Source organism: Engraulis encrasicolus, chromosome 5, assembly GCF_034702125.1.
Source record: "Engraulis encrasicolus isolate BLACKSEA-1 chromosome 5, IST_EnEncr_1.0, whole genome shotgun sequence".
Lineage (NCBI taxonomy): Eukaryota > Metazoa > Chordata > Actinopteri > Clupeiformes > Engraulidae > Engraulis > Engraulis encrasicolus.
This window is the reverse complement of record NC_085861.1, coordinates 39,300,974-39,315,947: the sequence shown is the minus strand read 5'-3', so window position 1 is coordinate 39,315,947 and position 14,974 is coordinate 39,300,974. Positions and strand designations below refer to the sequence as shown.

At 46.6% G+C, this 14,974-nt stretch overlaps 1 protein-coding gene across 2 annotated transcripts in view; it reads right to left on the bottom strand.

Moving 5' to 3' along the window:
- The window catches only part of bcan (brevican), a 32,331-nt gene that overhangs the window by 7,806 nt on the left and 9,551 nt on the right, over window positions 1–14,974 (bottom strand). For both annotated transcript variants that reach the window (XM_063199310.1, XM_063199311.1), the window contains exons 3-10: window positions 12,844–13,067; window positions 12,444–12,612; window positions 10,904–11,078; window positions 10,209–10,336; window positions 9,782–10,075; window positions 8,274–9,494; window positions 6,413–8,056; window positions 4,607–4,714 (exon numbers count right to left, since the gene is read on the bottom strand). In XM_063199310.1, the coding sequence (XP_063055380.1) occupies window positions 4,607–4,714; window positions 6,413–8,056; window positions 8,274–9,494; window positions 9,782–10,075; window positions 10,209–10,336; window positions 10,904–11,078; window positions 12,444–12,612; window positions 12,844–13,067 (3,963 nt within the window). The remainder of the gene's footprint in view (window positions 1–4,606; window positions 4,715–6,412; window positions 8,057–8,273; window positions 9,495–9,781; window positions 10,076–10,208; window positions 10,337–10,903; window positions 11,079–12,443; window positions 12,613–12,843; window positions 13,068–14,974) is intronic.

Sequence of the window (14,974 nt, the reverse complement as noted above, 5' to 3'; positions counted from 1 at the left end):
TGCAATGAATCTGACCACCTGAAAATGCCAGCTTCAAAATTCCTTTTTTATTTTGTTAATATCGTACATACAAGAATATTTGGTAACACTTTACAATATACTGTGGTTAATTGTGGCTATCTCCTTTTGTTATCCAGGTACAGAGAAAATACTGCTAATGACCTTAAAAAATGCGATTTCGGCCTATTTTTATGCATTTAGTTATATAAATCAGGTCATGAATGACAAATCAACAAATGCCTCAGTAAAAACATTCACAACATTGCTTAGAATAAGACTGTAAAGTATGGAACGGATTGTCCATTATGAGATCCTGCATAACATCACATCATGACAACATACATGGCAACATCGCCGGTAGGTAGCCAACCACAAATAGCCAACATAAAAAAAAAGAACAACAGAGTGTGGGGGTAACTGGTGAGCAGTCGTTGGCTGTTCCAAAAGATGAGTAAAGAAATGACATACTGTACATCCAGTGTATCCAGACTGGTATTGAATGATCACTTAAATCCATAAAGCCATCAAATAAGATCTGTACATGCATTTAAATTTACACAGAAAGACCTATATACACTTCAACATACAGTACCGCATGCTCAGAGACAGTGAGAGAGAGAGAGAGAGAGAGAGAGAGAGAGAGAAAGAGAAAGAGAGAGAGAGGGGTCTAAACATAGGAAAACAGCTATAAGATTGTACAGGTAGCTGTTAATACCTGCTGGGCATTGCTGCCTGTCGCACCTCCTCCGGTGCCCATGGGTCAGCGAGAGAAAATAAGACTTGTGACACAAACATCTTTATTGTATAAATTACTAGACAAACAGGGAATACACATTCACATTCATCATGCATGCACAGGAGGTGCCTTCCTCAACCACCTTCGCAGGTAGCTGTAGCCCTACGCCAGAAGCAGATGTCGTCAGGTGGTGTCCAGCCTTCTCTGCGGTGTTTCGGCCCTGAACCACAACACCGCCAACTCCGGCTAGTGGGCCAACAGTGAGTGGCCAGGCTCAGAGTACTTGGCCTTTTTCCGCTCGAAGGCAGCCTCGATTCCTTCCTCACTTGGCACGGTGAGTTCAATGAGGGCCACCGCTCTTGCCTTTGTGGACCACGCCACTATGTCTGGGCGGAGAGATGTGGTGGTCATCTCTGTGGGAAACAGAAGCATCCTGTCCAAGTCGACCTTCATGCTCCAATCCTGGCCGGGACTGAAGGGCCTTGATGTTTCTCTTTGCCTGATGCTTCTGATCCCTCCTTCCGCGACAAAGGTGGTGGGGTCCTCTGTCGGCGATGGTATTCTGCTATCCTGTCTGCGCTCCTCCAGTACTTCGGCTAGCTTTCTCAAGACTTGGTCGTGGCGCCATCTGTAGCGGCCTTGTGATAGCGCGATTTTGCAGCCTGACAAGATATGCTGGAGGCTTGCATTGGGAGCATTGCAGAGTGCGCAACATTCCTCATTTCCAAACCACTGGTGGAGGTTCCGAGGACAGGGGAGCGTGTCATAGGTTGAGCGTATAAGGAAGCTGAGTCTTGCCTGTGGGATCTTCCACACGTCTGACCAACTGATGTTCCTGTTTGAGATTCCCTTCCAGGTTGTCCAGCTTCCCTGCCGTCCCTGAGACACAGCCTTGATCTTGTAGCGGTCTTCCTCCATCCTCGTCACCTCCGCCACTACCATTTCCTTCCTTTCCTTGCGGTGGGCCTTGGACCAGAATCTTGGTGCATCTCCCCATCCTAGGCCTGCTCTACCTACCTGCACTCTGCCCATGATTTCCTTGTGCTGCAGCCGGCTTACAGCTTGGTCGACCTCGGTCTGGGCGTTCCACTTGCGGCCAGTCAGGACCCTGGCGTTAGCCTTCCTGACTGACTTGTCTGTGGACTCCCGAAGCTCAAGGACCAACTTGGCTTTCTCTTGCATGTAGCCCAACTGTAGTGACTTCAGTGGTAGTTGCAGTGTATTTCTTCCGAAGAGGCCAGCTTCAGATAGGCAACGTGGCAACCCCAACCACTTTCGTATGAATGAGTACGCTTTCCCATCCATCTTAGTCACGGTTGATGAGGGGATCTTGCTCATTTTCAGGGGCCACATTGTCCTCTGGTAGAGTGTAAACTGGTAGCACCAAACTAGTACTTCCCAGGGAGTTGGCTTTGGTCGATCCTTGCCAGGCCGTCACATAGCTGTTTCATGACGGTCTTCCCCATCTGTTTATCAGATAGTTCTGCAGTGTACTGCCTCCCCAGGCTTCTGATGGGTTGCTCGGCAAGAAGTGGTATCTTTTCCCCTCCGACAAGAAAGGTGGTGCAGTCATTCCTGACTCCTTTCCTAAGTGACAGGCTGCGAGACTTAGAGGGCTTGATCTTCATTCGCGCCCATGACATCAGCTCGTCCATCCTCTTCAGCAGTCTTGCTGTACATGCTGCTGTTTGCAGGAGGGAGGTGACGTCGTCCATGTAGCTCCTTAGTGGGGGAAGCCTCTGACCGTTTGGCAGTTTGATCCCTCCGACCATTTGTCTTGCACCGATGAGAATAATCTCAAATGCTGCTACAAATAGTATCGGAGAAATCGCACATCCCATTGCGATTCCGACTTCAAGTTGTTGCCACCCAGTAGTGAAGTCTTGTATGGAGAAGCACATCTGCAGGTTGTTGAAATACTCTGCTACCAGGGTCTTGACACAGGTGGGCATGTGAAAGAAGTCCATGGCGTAGTTGATCAGTTGGTACATGATACATGACCTTTCCCATTCTTTTTTCCCCATACCACCAACCTTGTATGTGACATGCTGATACTGTCTGGAATGCCATAACATGCCGACACAAAGTTAGTGGCCTCACTGGAAAGTTGTTGGAATGGTGCCAGCACATTACCAATTGATGTCAAGTGATATCCAGCTTTTAGGGTCTTGATAACAGAGCCTTTACCAATACCAAAATAGGATGCCGCAGTGTCACACCCTGATATGGCATGGGCTGGTAAAAGGTCAATTACAATGTCATTTTGTGGATTTACATTTTTAATTTTTTATCTCTTTCCATGTTAATACGACCACCACTGAAATTATGTACTTTGTAGGCAAACAAATAATCAGCCAAAAATTATGTAATTATTACTTACAATTTTTATTTTGTGTTACAACAGCACAGGAAGAGTAAATAGCAATGTATGAAATGGTGAAATTCTGTGTTGAATTAGTAATGCTTTCTGGGTACCGGCATGTCTAAGCTGACACCACCAATATTCGCCTAAATGTTACATATTTCTGCTTGACAAACAGCTAGTTATGTAATTGTAAAATTTTTGGTACGATGACACTTTCTCCACTTTGATGTGGCAGGCCTACCACCCAGAAGGCTCTATGGTTAATCATAGTGCAGTTATAAGCTGAAGCTGTGGGCAGGCCTAAAAATGCGTTAATATCGTGTGGGCTTATGGCTGCAGCGAAATCAACATGAAAGGGTTAATATCTGAAATTGGCACATCACCCACTCTTATCCTGATGGGTAAGTGTTGGACAACTACAAACAGCAAAACCAAACAACCCACTATGAGATATAAAGCCACGTTTGGCGAAATGTTGGCCTTTGTGTCTCCGACTTAGAAAATCAGGCTTTTTGGGTGAATGCCCCGCCCCCAAACATGCATGACCCCACCCCCACTGATGTCCATACCTCACCACCTGTTCTTATACACATCCCACCATGTAAACAAACACAAAATAAGTATGGTATAGGGTATTTGGTCAGCATAACATGAATTGGGAGCCAAAGACTGTTGTAATCTATGGCTGCAGCACATCAAGCATAAAAGGCTCAATATCTGAAAATGCTCAAGGGATATCACCGGGCATCGTCTGGAATCTTGATAGGTACACCTTAGGCAACCACAAACTGCAAAGAAAAAAACTTTATCAGACGAAACTGGGTTCGGCTGATATTTGGCTTTTGGCTGCCGGACTATTAAAACACAGTGTTATAAATGTGCGATTACCAGAATGTCAATGACCGAGTTGTAGTGCATTACTAAAGACCCTGTGCTATGTCATAATAGTGTAGTACTATGGTATAAATGACTGCTATGGTTTATGATTATTATGGTTTATATGGTGTACGTACCACTAGAGGAACAGCGTGCATAATGGGGCTACACCACATTCCCACACAACTGTTTATGATCTTGTCCAGGTGTTGTAAATGAAGTTACAGTTACCAGACCTGTATTTTGGTTTACAGATCATCTTCAAATATAGGCCACGTCTTTGTAAAGACCACAGAGTACCTTGTTTTAAAGGCCTTATGCGTAAATTTGGTCTTATTCAAACTCTATGGCTGAGAAGTGGAGAAATGGTGAGTTTATCATTTCATATTGATCAAAGAGTGAGAAATGTAGAACCATGAATCTATGAAGCTAAAGTACTTCAATATTCTGTATGAACATGGTGGTTAGGCCATCCACCATACAGTATCCATACAAAAACAGTATAATAAAATATTTGAAATTGCTAGTGGTGGTACAGTAAACAAACATCTAAAAAAATCCACATAGTGGACCTTTACTGTAATACAGACATTTTGCTCCACACCTCTCGGATTGGAATGCCGACTCACCTATCTGGCAGAAATCCCCTCCGTAGGTTGGCAGGCACAGACACTTGGCAACGGACCCATGGTCTACACACGTGCCACCATTGGCACATGGGTTCCTCGAGCAGGCATCTGAATCATAAATATCCTCTTGAATTCAGGAATATAAACCTGGCTCTCTTTTCAAACTGTGTAATGGGTTAAGTATTGCTGTTTACAAGAAATCCTCTGGGACATTTTTTTCATACTGAAGGCAAAAGCAGGATCACAAGTAGTACCACTTGTCGGCCACATGATGGCAATATTTTATTTCTTTCAGAAATGATAAGTCACGCTCCTCCTGTGCTTGAAATGAGGAGGCAATGTGGAGCACACACACACACATTTATTTTCTTCTTTCTCTGTAAAAATAGTACTGTACAGGAAATACATTCTACAAAACATAAAATGACTTTTCAAACATCCAGTGTATCAACTACATAAATCACCTTGGCTGAGCTTTAATGTTCACTCTGATTTGCATATTCATTTTTTTTTCAACGACAACAAACACACTACAGCAGACACCTACAAAAATATGCCATTATCTGCGATTTTGTGCACTTCAATATTTCTTCAAGTATCTAACACCTGCTGCTTTACTTGAAGGTCCGATGTATAATTTGTTTAGTAGTTTATTTCCGAAATGTATGCTGTCTATTCACAAACTTGATCTTTTCAATGAATATTGCTCTGGTCTGACCAGAGTAGGTATTGCGGCCAAAGATGTCAGATGTCAATGACTGGTCATTGAAATTGGAGTTACATGGAGACCTATTCATGTATGAAAAGTGTACATTTCCAACTTACAAAGTGAAAGAGGTTGTCAATATTCATAAAAAAGATCAGATTTGTGAATGGGCAGAATTAAATTTGGAAAATAAACTACAAAAATTGTAAACTGGACTGCTTAAACTAGTCTTAGGTCCTTCGGCTGATATATACAGAGGATTGCATCCATAAGAACATTTTGTGTTCCACAAAGGTAGAAACAACATCCCTGTGAAGTCAAAATTCACCTTAGTGCAAGTGCATGTGCATGTGCATTGCAAGTACAGCATGTCATTTGAACCCGTTGTTGCCATTTCTGGCGGTTAAACACAGTGACTTTCAGCTCTAAAGTATTAGCAATCAATGCCAAACCATCATTTATGCAGGAAAGAGGAAAGAAAAGATAAAAACTAAGATCTACAAAAAAAGAGTCACCAGTGCTACCAGAGTTACTTTGGCTATTCATTCCAGCTTTGGGTTGCAAGCATCAAGATCAAGCATTAGGAAGACATGTGTCCCATTGGTCTTTTGGAGCCATGAGACTGAAAGTAACAAAAGAAATCTTTGTGGGTTTTTTTTTTTTTTTCGTTTTTTTTCCGGCTCATCTGTGTACAGTGTACACTCGGTCTTGTCTTTGGCTGGGTCCAAGCCTGGGGTCACTGGCCTAGACGGGCGTGCTAGAGCAGACAGAAGTTTTGAACTTTTTGGACAGGGCCAGCTGTTAGCAGCCAGTGGAGAAAAACAAGCAAGAGGCAAGAGTGCTTAGTCAGGAAGTGAGAGAAGAGTCAAGTGGCGGATAAATCAGGCTGCAGCACGGAGACAGACAGGGGGGGGCAGAGAAGAGGGGGGGAGCGGAGCGGAGAAGAGAAGCTTTGCAGTGCAGTGCAGTGCAGTAGGGAGGTTTGTAGTAGCAAGGAGGTTGAGAAGGAAGAGGAAAAAAATCTCAGTACATTTGCACTAGGAGGAGAAACAAAATGGCGGCGAGGGCGGTGGCTTTGCACGGCGTGGCTCGGACATTACCTGAGAGGTTCCCCGTCCTGACGATCACGGGCCTATCAGACGGCAGCGTCCGGGGGATAACGGGCTGCGTGGGTGCCGCCGTCACCTCCTCCTCCACCTCCTCCACCTCCTCCTCCTCTTGCTCTTTGGAGATGGAGGCGGTTGTGGAGAAGTCATCCAGGTCCATGTTCCCTGATAGGGGTAATGTGGTGGTGGTGGTGGGGCTCTGGACCTCCTCACCCGACTCCTCCCCAATGGTGGTGGTGGTGATCAGCGGGGCCGTGGTGGTGGAGTCTGTCTCGGACGAGTCCTCGCTGAGTTCCTCACCCCCTCGTGTGGAGGTGCTGTGGTACGCCAGGTCAGTGCGTGACTCCTGAGGGAACGTGGAGGAGATGGGAGAGGTTTCCCAAGCTGTGCTCAGCGTCACCCCGGGAAGCAAGGTGACCTCCAACTTTGTGTGGGGAACGTCAGTGGTGGTAGGGGCCTCCAGTGTTTCTGTGGAGTCAACAGGGTCGGCAATGTGTGTGTTGTGGGGTACGTCAGTGGTGGTAAAGGTCTCCGCTGCTTCAGAGGAGTCAAGGGTATCAGCAGAACTGTCTGTGGCGTGGATGTCTGTGGTGTGGGGTACCTCAGTGGTGGTGGTGGTAGGGGCCTCCAGTGCTTCTGTGGAGTCAATGGCATCACCAATGGCTGTGGTGTGATGTACGTCAGTGGTGGTAGAGGTCTCCAGAGCCTCAGAGGAGTCAGGGGTATCTGCAGCACTGTCTGTGGTGTGGATGTCTGTGGTGTGGATGTCTGTGGTGTGATGTACATCAGTGGTGGAAGAGGTCTCCAGAGCTTCAGAGGAGTCAAGGGTATCTGCAACGTCTGTGGTGTGCATGTCTGTGGTGTGGGGTACGTCAGTGGTGGTAGAGGTCTCCAGAGCTTCAGAGGAGTCAAGGGTATCTGCAACGTCTGTGGTGTTGGTGTCCTCGAAAATGGTGGTGAGGTTTCCATCCTCACTGTCAGTGTGGTCCAGTGGAGGGGCAATGGTGGTTCTGGTTTGTGGGTAACCTGCCAGAACAGGTACAGACGTTAATTGCTCTGATTCCTCCTCCTCATCATAATCTTCTTCAGACTTGTGTCCGTCGTCACCGCTTCCATCGTGGCTCGTCGTAGCAGTCTCTGAGAAGTGCTGAGGAGTCGTGGTGTACAGGACGTCAGGGGTTTCGCCCAGGCCCTCTTGCTCGACCTTCTCAAGGTCCTCTAAGGTCACCCCCAGGGCCGACAGCGTGGTCCTCTCTGGTATGTAGACGTCAAGGAGACGCGGGGTGCCCGAGGCCACCTCCACCATCCTCCGGACGTCCACCGGCGTGGCCAGCGTGTAGGGCACCGGAGAGGTCAAAAGAGTAACCGTGATGATGTCGTCGTCGTCGTGGCCATCGGTGACGGTGGTGGTGTGGGCGTGTGCCCCCGAGCCTCCATCACCGGAGCCTCCCTCTTCCTCCTCTGTCACACTTGCTATGGTGTTGGGCGTCAGGCTCACAGAGTCATAGTCTCCGTCCTGACCGGTTGCAAACAAAACCGACTCTTCTGAAGTCACGCTTGCCTCCTGCTCCTGCTCCACCAAGTCTACTGTGGTAGGTGAATATGGAGATGGTGAACTAGACTGCTCCTGATCAAAGCCTACCAATCAGTCAATGGGGAAAAAGTGAGAGAACACCTAGCATGTCAAAAAAACATCTAGAAAATGCTATTTAAACAGGTTGGGAATATTGCTCATGCATATCAAACATGTCTTTTTTGTGTGGAGGAAGCAGGTTTGGAGGCAGTTACTAAGCTACACACGGACAAATAAAAGTTCAGGCTAGCGCACAAATGATTTAATCAATTTTAAACTCACCTGCTGTTCCGTCGGTCTGGCCGTCAGACGTGTGGTAGTCTACGTCCTCAGGCGTGAAGGTGACCAGCTCTGCAGACTCCACTGAGGCAGCGACTCCGGTCTCCCCAGTCTCCGTCTCGCTCTCTGACTCGTACTCCTCCTCTCCTTCCCCTGGGGTGGTGAACCCGGGCAGAGTCACCTCCTCGATGTCCCCATCGCCAGAAGCCTCTGTTGGGGCTGAGAGGGTGGTCACTTCCACGATGGACGGCTGGGTGGTGTGGGCCGTCTGGACGGAGACCTGGTCCTCCTCCTCCTCATCAGGGGAATCGGTCAGTTCCTGATCATCACCTGCGGGTGTGCTATGAGTTCCTTCCGTGTCTTCGGATTCAGTAAGGTCATGAGGTGTGGTGGGGTCGACGGATGGAAGCTCTGTGTTTTGGAAGAAGGTAGAGTCTGTGTGATCCTCTGTTACACCATAATCCAATGTTGGCTCTGAAGTTTCATTTTCTTCAAAGGAATTGGCGGTTACAGTCGTGGCCTCTGGCAGAAGAACGATTTCATAGCTGGTCTGGTCTGTGTCCTCATCGATCTGAGATTTCGATGGGTCGGCTGATTCCAGGTGGTTCTTCACCGTGGTCTCATGGACCTCTCCTAAAACCTCATACTGCAGGGTTGACAGCCTAGACCTCATGGTTGTTTTAGGTGCACTTGTGGTGCCTCCGGTTTTGTAGAGCACCACGGAGTCCTCCTCTCCCGAATGGTTTTCGTCGTGATCATGCTCAGTTGTGACATACTGCGGAGTTTGATTGGTTTCACTGCCAGAGTCCGTTCCTTTGTGCGTTGTAGTCTCACTGGTCTCTCTGAACTCTTCAGGCACAGACTCGAAATCAATGGGGTTGGTGACCGGGTTCCCCCTGTGGAGCCAGGGATCATGGGTAGAGAAAGTGTCCGCGTTGAAAGGTGCAGGTGTCGTGGGGCTGAATGGATCGCGGACGAGGGTGCCAAGCTCAGGGGGAAGCCTGGTGGGAGGAGTGTCGATCCCCCTGCCCAGTCCTGGGAGCGATTTAGTGAGAACTGGAAAGGACTCAACGGCACCCTGGGCCTCATTCTCCTCTCGTTTTGTCACTTGGGCCATGCTGAACTCCTCCAGGGGGTCTGACACGGTGACGATGCCCTGGCCCAGATTCTCAGCCTCCGTGGCCATGTAGTCGATTGGCGATACCGTCTGAGTGTCTCTATTGCCTTTGAAAAGAGAGATAAAAAACGTTGGTCACTACAGTGTTTCTCATACAGCTTAGCTCACAGTGTGACTTCAATCAATTGACTTAACATCAGAGGTGTATATATAAAGTGGAAGTAAAAGTAAATTCATGACACTAGTACCTGAGACACTACCAGAATGACACTTGTACATTATATTACATGGTTGTTACAAAAGTTTTTCCACTGTACTTATTGATTTCATGTATGTTTCTTTTACTTCCAGTACGACTTCATACACCCCTGCTTAACACCACATGCTTCTTTACCTTTGAAGCAGTAGACGTCATGAAGCGCATTGGGCCCTGGGAATCCTGTTTGGTTGCTGTAGCGATAAACGGTCTTGACTCCGGGTTCCGAGCCACCACAGCGTTCGCGTGGCGTCACGATGGGATAGCGAACACTACCGTCTGCCAGCCATCCAGGACTACAGTGGTTCAGGCCATCGTTCCAGGCTGCGTAGAGCTGGGCTGTGGTGGCCAGTTCTGCACCTTGCTGTGCACAGTACGCTTTGGCCTCGGGTAAAGTCAACTGCTGGGGCATGGATGGGTGGAAGACCTCCCCTTTAGAATGGAGACAGGTCATGATGAGTTTATCAGGTAAGCATTAGCAATACATAGACTAGCAATAGACTAGCAACAATATCAATCCTAGTTTCATGTCATTTTTTCTGCAACTTTGAACATAAAATAGTACCTCGAATGTTCTCTACATAACAGTAAACATCATAGAGCTCATCTGGGTCCAGCATTCCGTAATTCCTGACACCTGGCTCTCCATCCATGTCCCCGAAGCAACCTTCTCGTGGCATTTGAATAGGATACCTGGTAGACAATAGGATAGGACAAATTAATAAATAATCATTCTAATTCAAGGCTTCAGAAGGCAATACCAGCATGATCACTTGACATGACTTCAAAAACAATACACCTCATTTTTGATCCAGGTCAACTAAAGGGCTAGAGTAGGCTACATTCATTAAGCGGTTACATAATTGCACTCCACCTCCGCATGTTAACAGTGCACCTTCGCACCTTCTAAACACTGGTGCTCATTATCCTGGCGTAGCTGCCCCTACACTGTGCCAACAGAGCAGCAGCAGCAGCAGCAGCAGTAGCAGCAGCACCGCTTTAATGCTGGTGTAGTGGCAGCGAGCCAGAATTCAGTCTCTTTTTTTTCTGTCTCTTTTATATTTAAAAAAAATGCTCAAGAGCGCTGAACTCAAGCACTGGGTAATGTTTGCTCTTTGGATGGGGAAACAGACGATGCAAAAACAAAAGGAAATCCAAGGCACTCTCCTTTACAAAAAGTTATATTGTGATCGCTTGGTCATATTAGACCATTTAAAAGACCCAGACACATTCGAAAGAATCACCTTTTTTTTTCCTTACCTGACCGAGCCATCAGAGAGCCAGCCTGCATCGCACTGCTCGTAACCGCTGTTGTAGGCAGCCAGGAGCTGCTCGGGGGTGGCGATCTGGGCCCCTATGTCCTCACAGGCATCCTGCGCCTGATCAAAGGAGAAGGTGTAGCGACTGGAGGCATGTCGGTAGTGAAACACGACACCTGCAAAAGGAGGAGACACGGCACACTATGAGAATCAAAAGGCCAATGCTCCCTCTGGTGGGGTTAACATCCTGTTTATGTGTTTCAAGGGTGTCAGTAATAATGACCATATTACGCTAAGCCCCCAACATTTGGGCTTACATTGCCCACGGGAACCCCGGTTCGAGTCCGGCCCGGGGTCATTTCCCGACCCTGCCCCACCTCTCTCTCCTCCTTATAATTTCCTGTCTACTCTCACACTGTCCTATAATAATAAAGGCCAAACAATCCCCCAAAAAAATACTTAAAAAAAAAAAAAACGTAAAAAATATATATATATATCAATTCAGTTCAGTTTATTCGTCAGACACTTGTCCAAATCCACATACAACACAGGGTTTATACACATAAGAAACAAACCAGAACAACAAACATAAAAAGTAACAAAAATAATTAAAGAAAAATAAAAATAAAACAAATATTAATTAAATTATTAAAATCTATACAAAGATTTAGTCCAGTGCACTCTCATCCTGGATTTGTATCTTGCACAGCTCATAGTTGGATTACAAAGTGCCATCATGATACTATTTGAAGAAGTATCCAGGCGCTGTGTAAACTTGTACATTAAATTCCTCAAAAGTGCATAGTGTGCATACACCCACAGAAACAAACATCTGGCTAGCACTTCCTCCTCCTTCTTCCTATATATATATATGTATATAATACGTGTATATATATATATATATATATATAATGACCGTATAAACTTTTATAGTGAAACACATATAACGCAACAGCCTGCCCCTGACATTAAGACAAATAGGTTTTACTACACTGCGGTGGGCATTTAAACAGCTTGTAAAATATGGAATGATACATTTTCAAATATTTATCCAAACACAATATGCTCCCAATAAATTAAGTCTGGGATACCCCAGTGGCCCAGTCCAGCAATGGCACAGCCTGCAGCACCACCACCACCAGCACTAAGGCATAATTAATCTCCCTGCTATCATCATTAACATTACCTTTGACTTTGATCTGGACAACTCTAGTGACTCCACATTTAGGTCCATATCCCAGTGCCACCGTGTGCCTCATCCACCTATCCACACAGCCTGCAGCAGCATCATTGCTCTCCCCATTCATGTCGTTAATATTACTTTTGACTTTGACCTGGACAAGGTCGTTTACCTTTGACTTTGACCTGTACAAGGTCGTTTTCCTTTGGCTTTGACCCGGACAAGGTCATTTACCTTTGACGTTGACCTGTACAACTAGGTCGTTTACCTTTGACTTTGACCCGGACAAGGTAGTTTACCTTTGACGTTGACCTGTACAAGGTCGTTTACCTTTGACTTTGACCCGGACAAGGTTGTTTACCTTTGACTTTGATCTGGACAAGGTCGTGCGCGTCCTCCAGCCCCTGTTGCACCTCACAGCGGTAGAAGCCCGTATCGTTGTAGAGCAGCTCGTCCAGCTGCAGCGTCAGGTCCGCCGGTGACGCCTCGTAGTTAGGCAGAGACGCCCGCCCTTTGTAGGCCTCGCTCACCTTAATAATAATAATAACAATAGAAATAATAATTACAATTATGATAATTTGAGTTATTATCATTGTTGTTGTTTAAATCATTAACAATTAGATGGATAAGATAGGCGTTAGACCACAGTACATATAACTAAGCTCTGCCGTGGTGAATGGAAAACATTTTTATTTTGGATTTGAAAAACCTGAACAGAGCCTGCCTCCCGAACATTCTGGGGAAATGTATTATTATTAGACCTTGACGCGGTCCCCGCGAGCCACCAGGATCTCTGTCTCCTTCTCGGCGGACAGCAGGCTCCACTTGACGCGCGGCTGGGTGAGCACGGCATGGCGGCCCGTGGTGGAGGTGGTTGGTGGGGGTTGCGACAGCGACACCAGGCACGGGAGCATGAGCGAGCCGCCCAGGATGGCGGACGCCGGCGGGAACTTGAGGATGGTCACCTGCAGTAGCCGTGCATCATCTGTTTGATACATACAATGGAGGAAAGAGCTAAATAAAGGCCTTGGCCATGACTCAAACGGTTAAGGGACTGTACTGTTACTTCAGGGAACCGGCTTCGATTCCAGCCCAAGATCATTTCCCGATCCTCCTCCATCTCTCTTTTTATACGAAATAAAATCTGTCTCTCATGAGGTCTGTCTGTTGGTCAGTGACTATGATACTTGTTGTATAGTGTGTGTGTGTGCGTGTGTGCAGGCCCGTTTCTAGGATTTTGGGGGCCCTAGGCAAAGGGGTTGTCGGGGCCCTAGGTTTTTGCTTTTGTAAGGGGGGGGGGGGGTTGGGGGTGGGCACCTGACAGGGTAGCCACGGTGCCAGAACTTCTGTTTCGGGTTTCGGAGGGGCCAGACAATTTTTGGATGGCACTTCAGTCATTGTCACATAGCCTACCATCACAACACAATGTCACAGAAACCATAGAAATCTAATGGAACAAACAAGAAGTCACCTTATAGACAGTGTTGTGGCAGGGCAACACATGCATGAAGGGCAATGAATGCATAAAGAGCAAGCATACACCAGCATTTCCTGTGAGGACTTGCAATTTAGTATGATAACTAGTCCCTACAGTTCATTTTATGAAACTTTATGAAGAAAGACCTGAGCAAATATAGCCCATTCCATTCAGTAGGCTCCGCTCATGAAGTAGGCTAATTGAATGTTCAGTTTAACCTGGCCTGTCTCACATGAGAGTATGCCTATATGGCCCAATCAGATTTTTTGACCCTACCACGAAAATCATGATCTGCATTGCCAATCACAAATAAAGAAAGGTCTAATCTTTCCAACCACTTTTAAAATCTAACCAAGGGTGCTCCATTTGTACAAAACCAACTATTGACTCATAAAACAATAGGCTTAGTCCAGAAACTCAAGGCTGAAAAACGAATGAGCAGCACAGTGGGGGGTTTGGGGGGATGTGATATTGGTAGCAAGAATTCTAACCAAGCCAGGGGGGGTCTCCCCGACGAGATTTTTTTTCGTATTGCATCCACCACGCATTTGAAAATACAATCCAAAGTTGTTAGTAATACCGCAGCACACACAAATAGGCTACTGTAGCGACCCAGGATCACTGAACAACCACCTGCGTTACTCCGTGGTTGACAGCTGTGTCAATTATAGGGGACCAATACCCCGGTGCCCTTACCTTGAGTTGTCTTGAACGCAGAATGTATCCCAACCTCTCACCGTAATCCACAAGTTTCCAGAATCATGGTCCCAAATTCCAATGTGTACTAATCCATATAATAGCAAGAAAGTGGGCTACAATGTAGGCTAGCTATCCCAGCGCACTTGTGTGACTCGTGTTATCCGAAATATTGGTCATATGCATATGCATATGCACATTGTTCATTCGTTTCTTCTTGCGTTTGTCCACATTCAAAACAGTTCCGTGTTGCGTTATGCGTTATGCAGATGCGTTATGGAACAATCGACGTTTGCCCAGTGCTTGTTACAGCACATGGATAATCCTTCACGGATGTTTTTGAAAACATAACACTGTCGCCTAAATGAAGCATCTCGCTGTCTGTGCGATGTCAACTGGCCTGGGACAGTTTGGTTGCAGTAGCCTACAGAGAGTAGCCTAATATGTCGCCTTCAAGATTAACTTTTATTTTAAAAGCAACTGTCTTGAGCCAAAAATGTAATATAAACTGGCGTCTGCGCAACATCCAGTGAGAGATTATGTAGCTTCATCTTCAGTTTGTATTTGCGCTGAATTTGACGGTTGAACAAATTGGAAGGGGGGCCCCCTCGAGATAGGGGTACTTTGACTACATTTGTCGTTGCACCTTTTGGCAATTGACATTTTCACGTCGCTGTCGCTGATGCAAACCTATTGGAAGGGGGGCCCCCTCGAGCAGG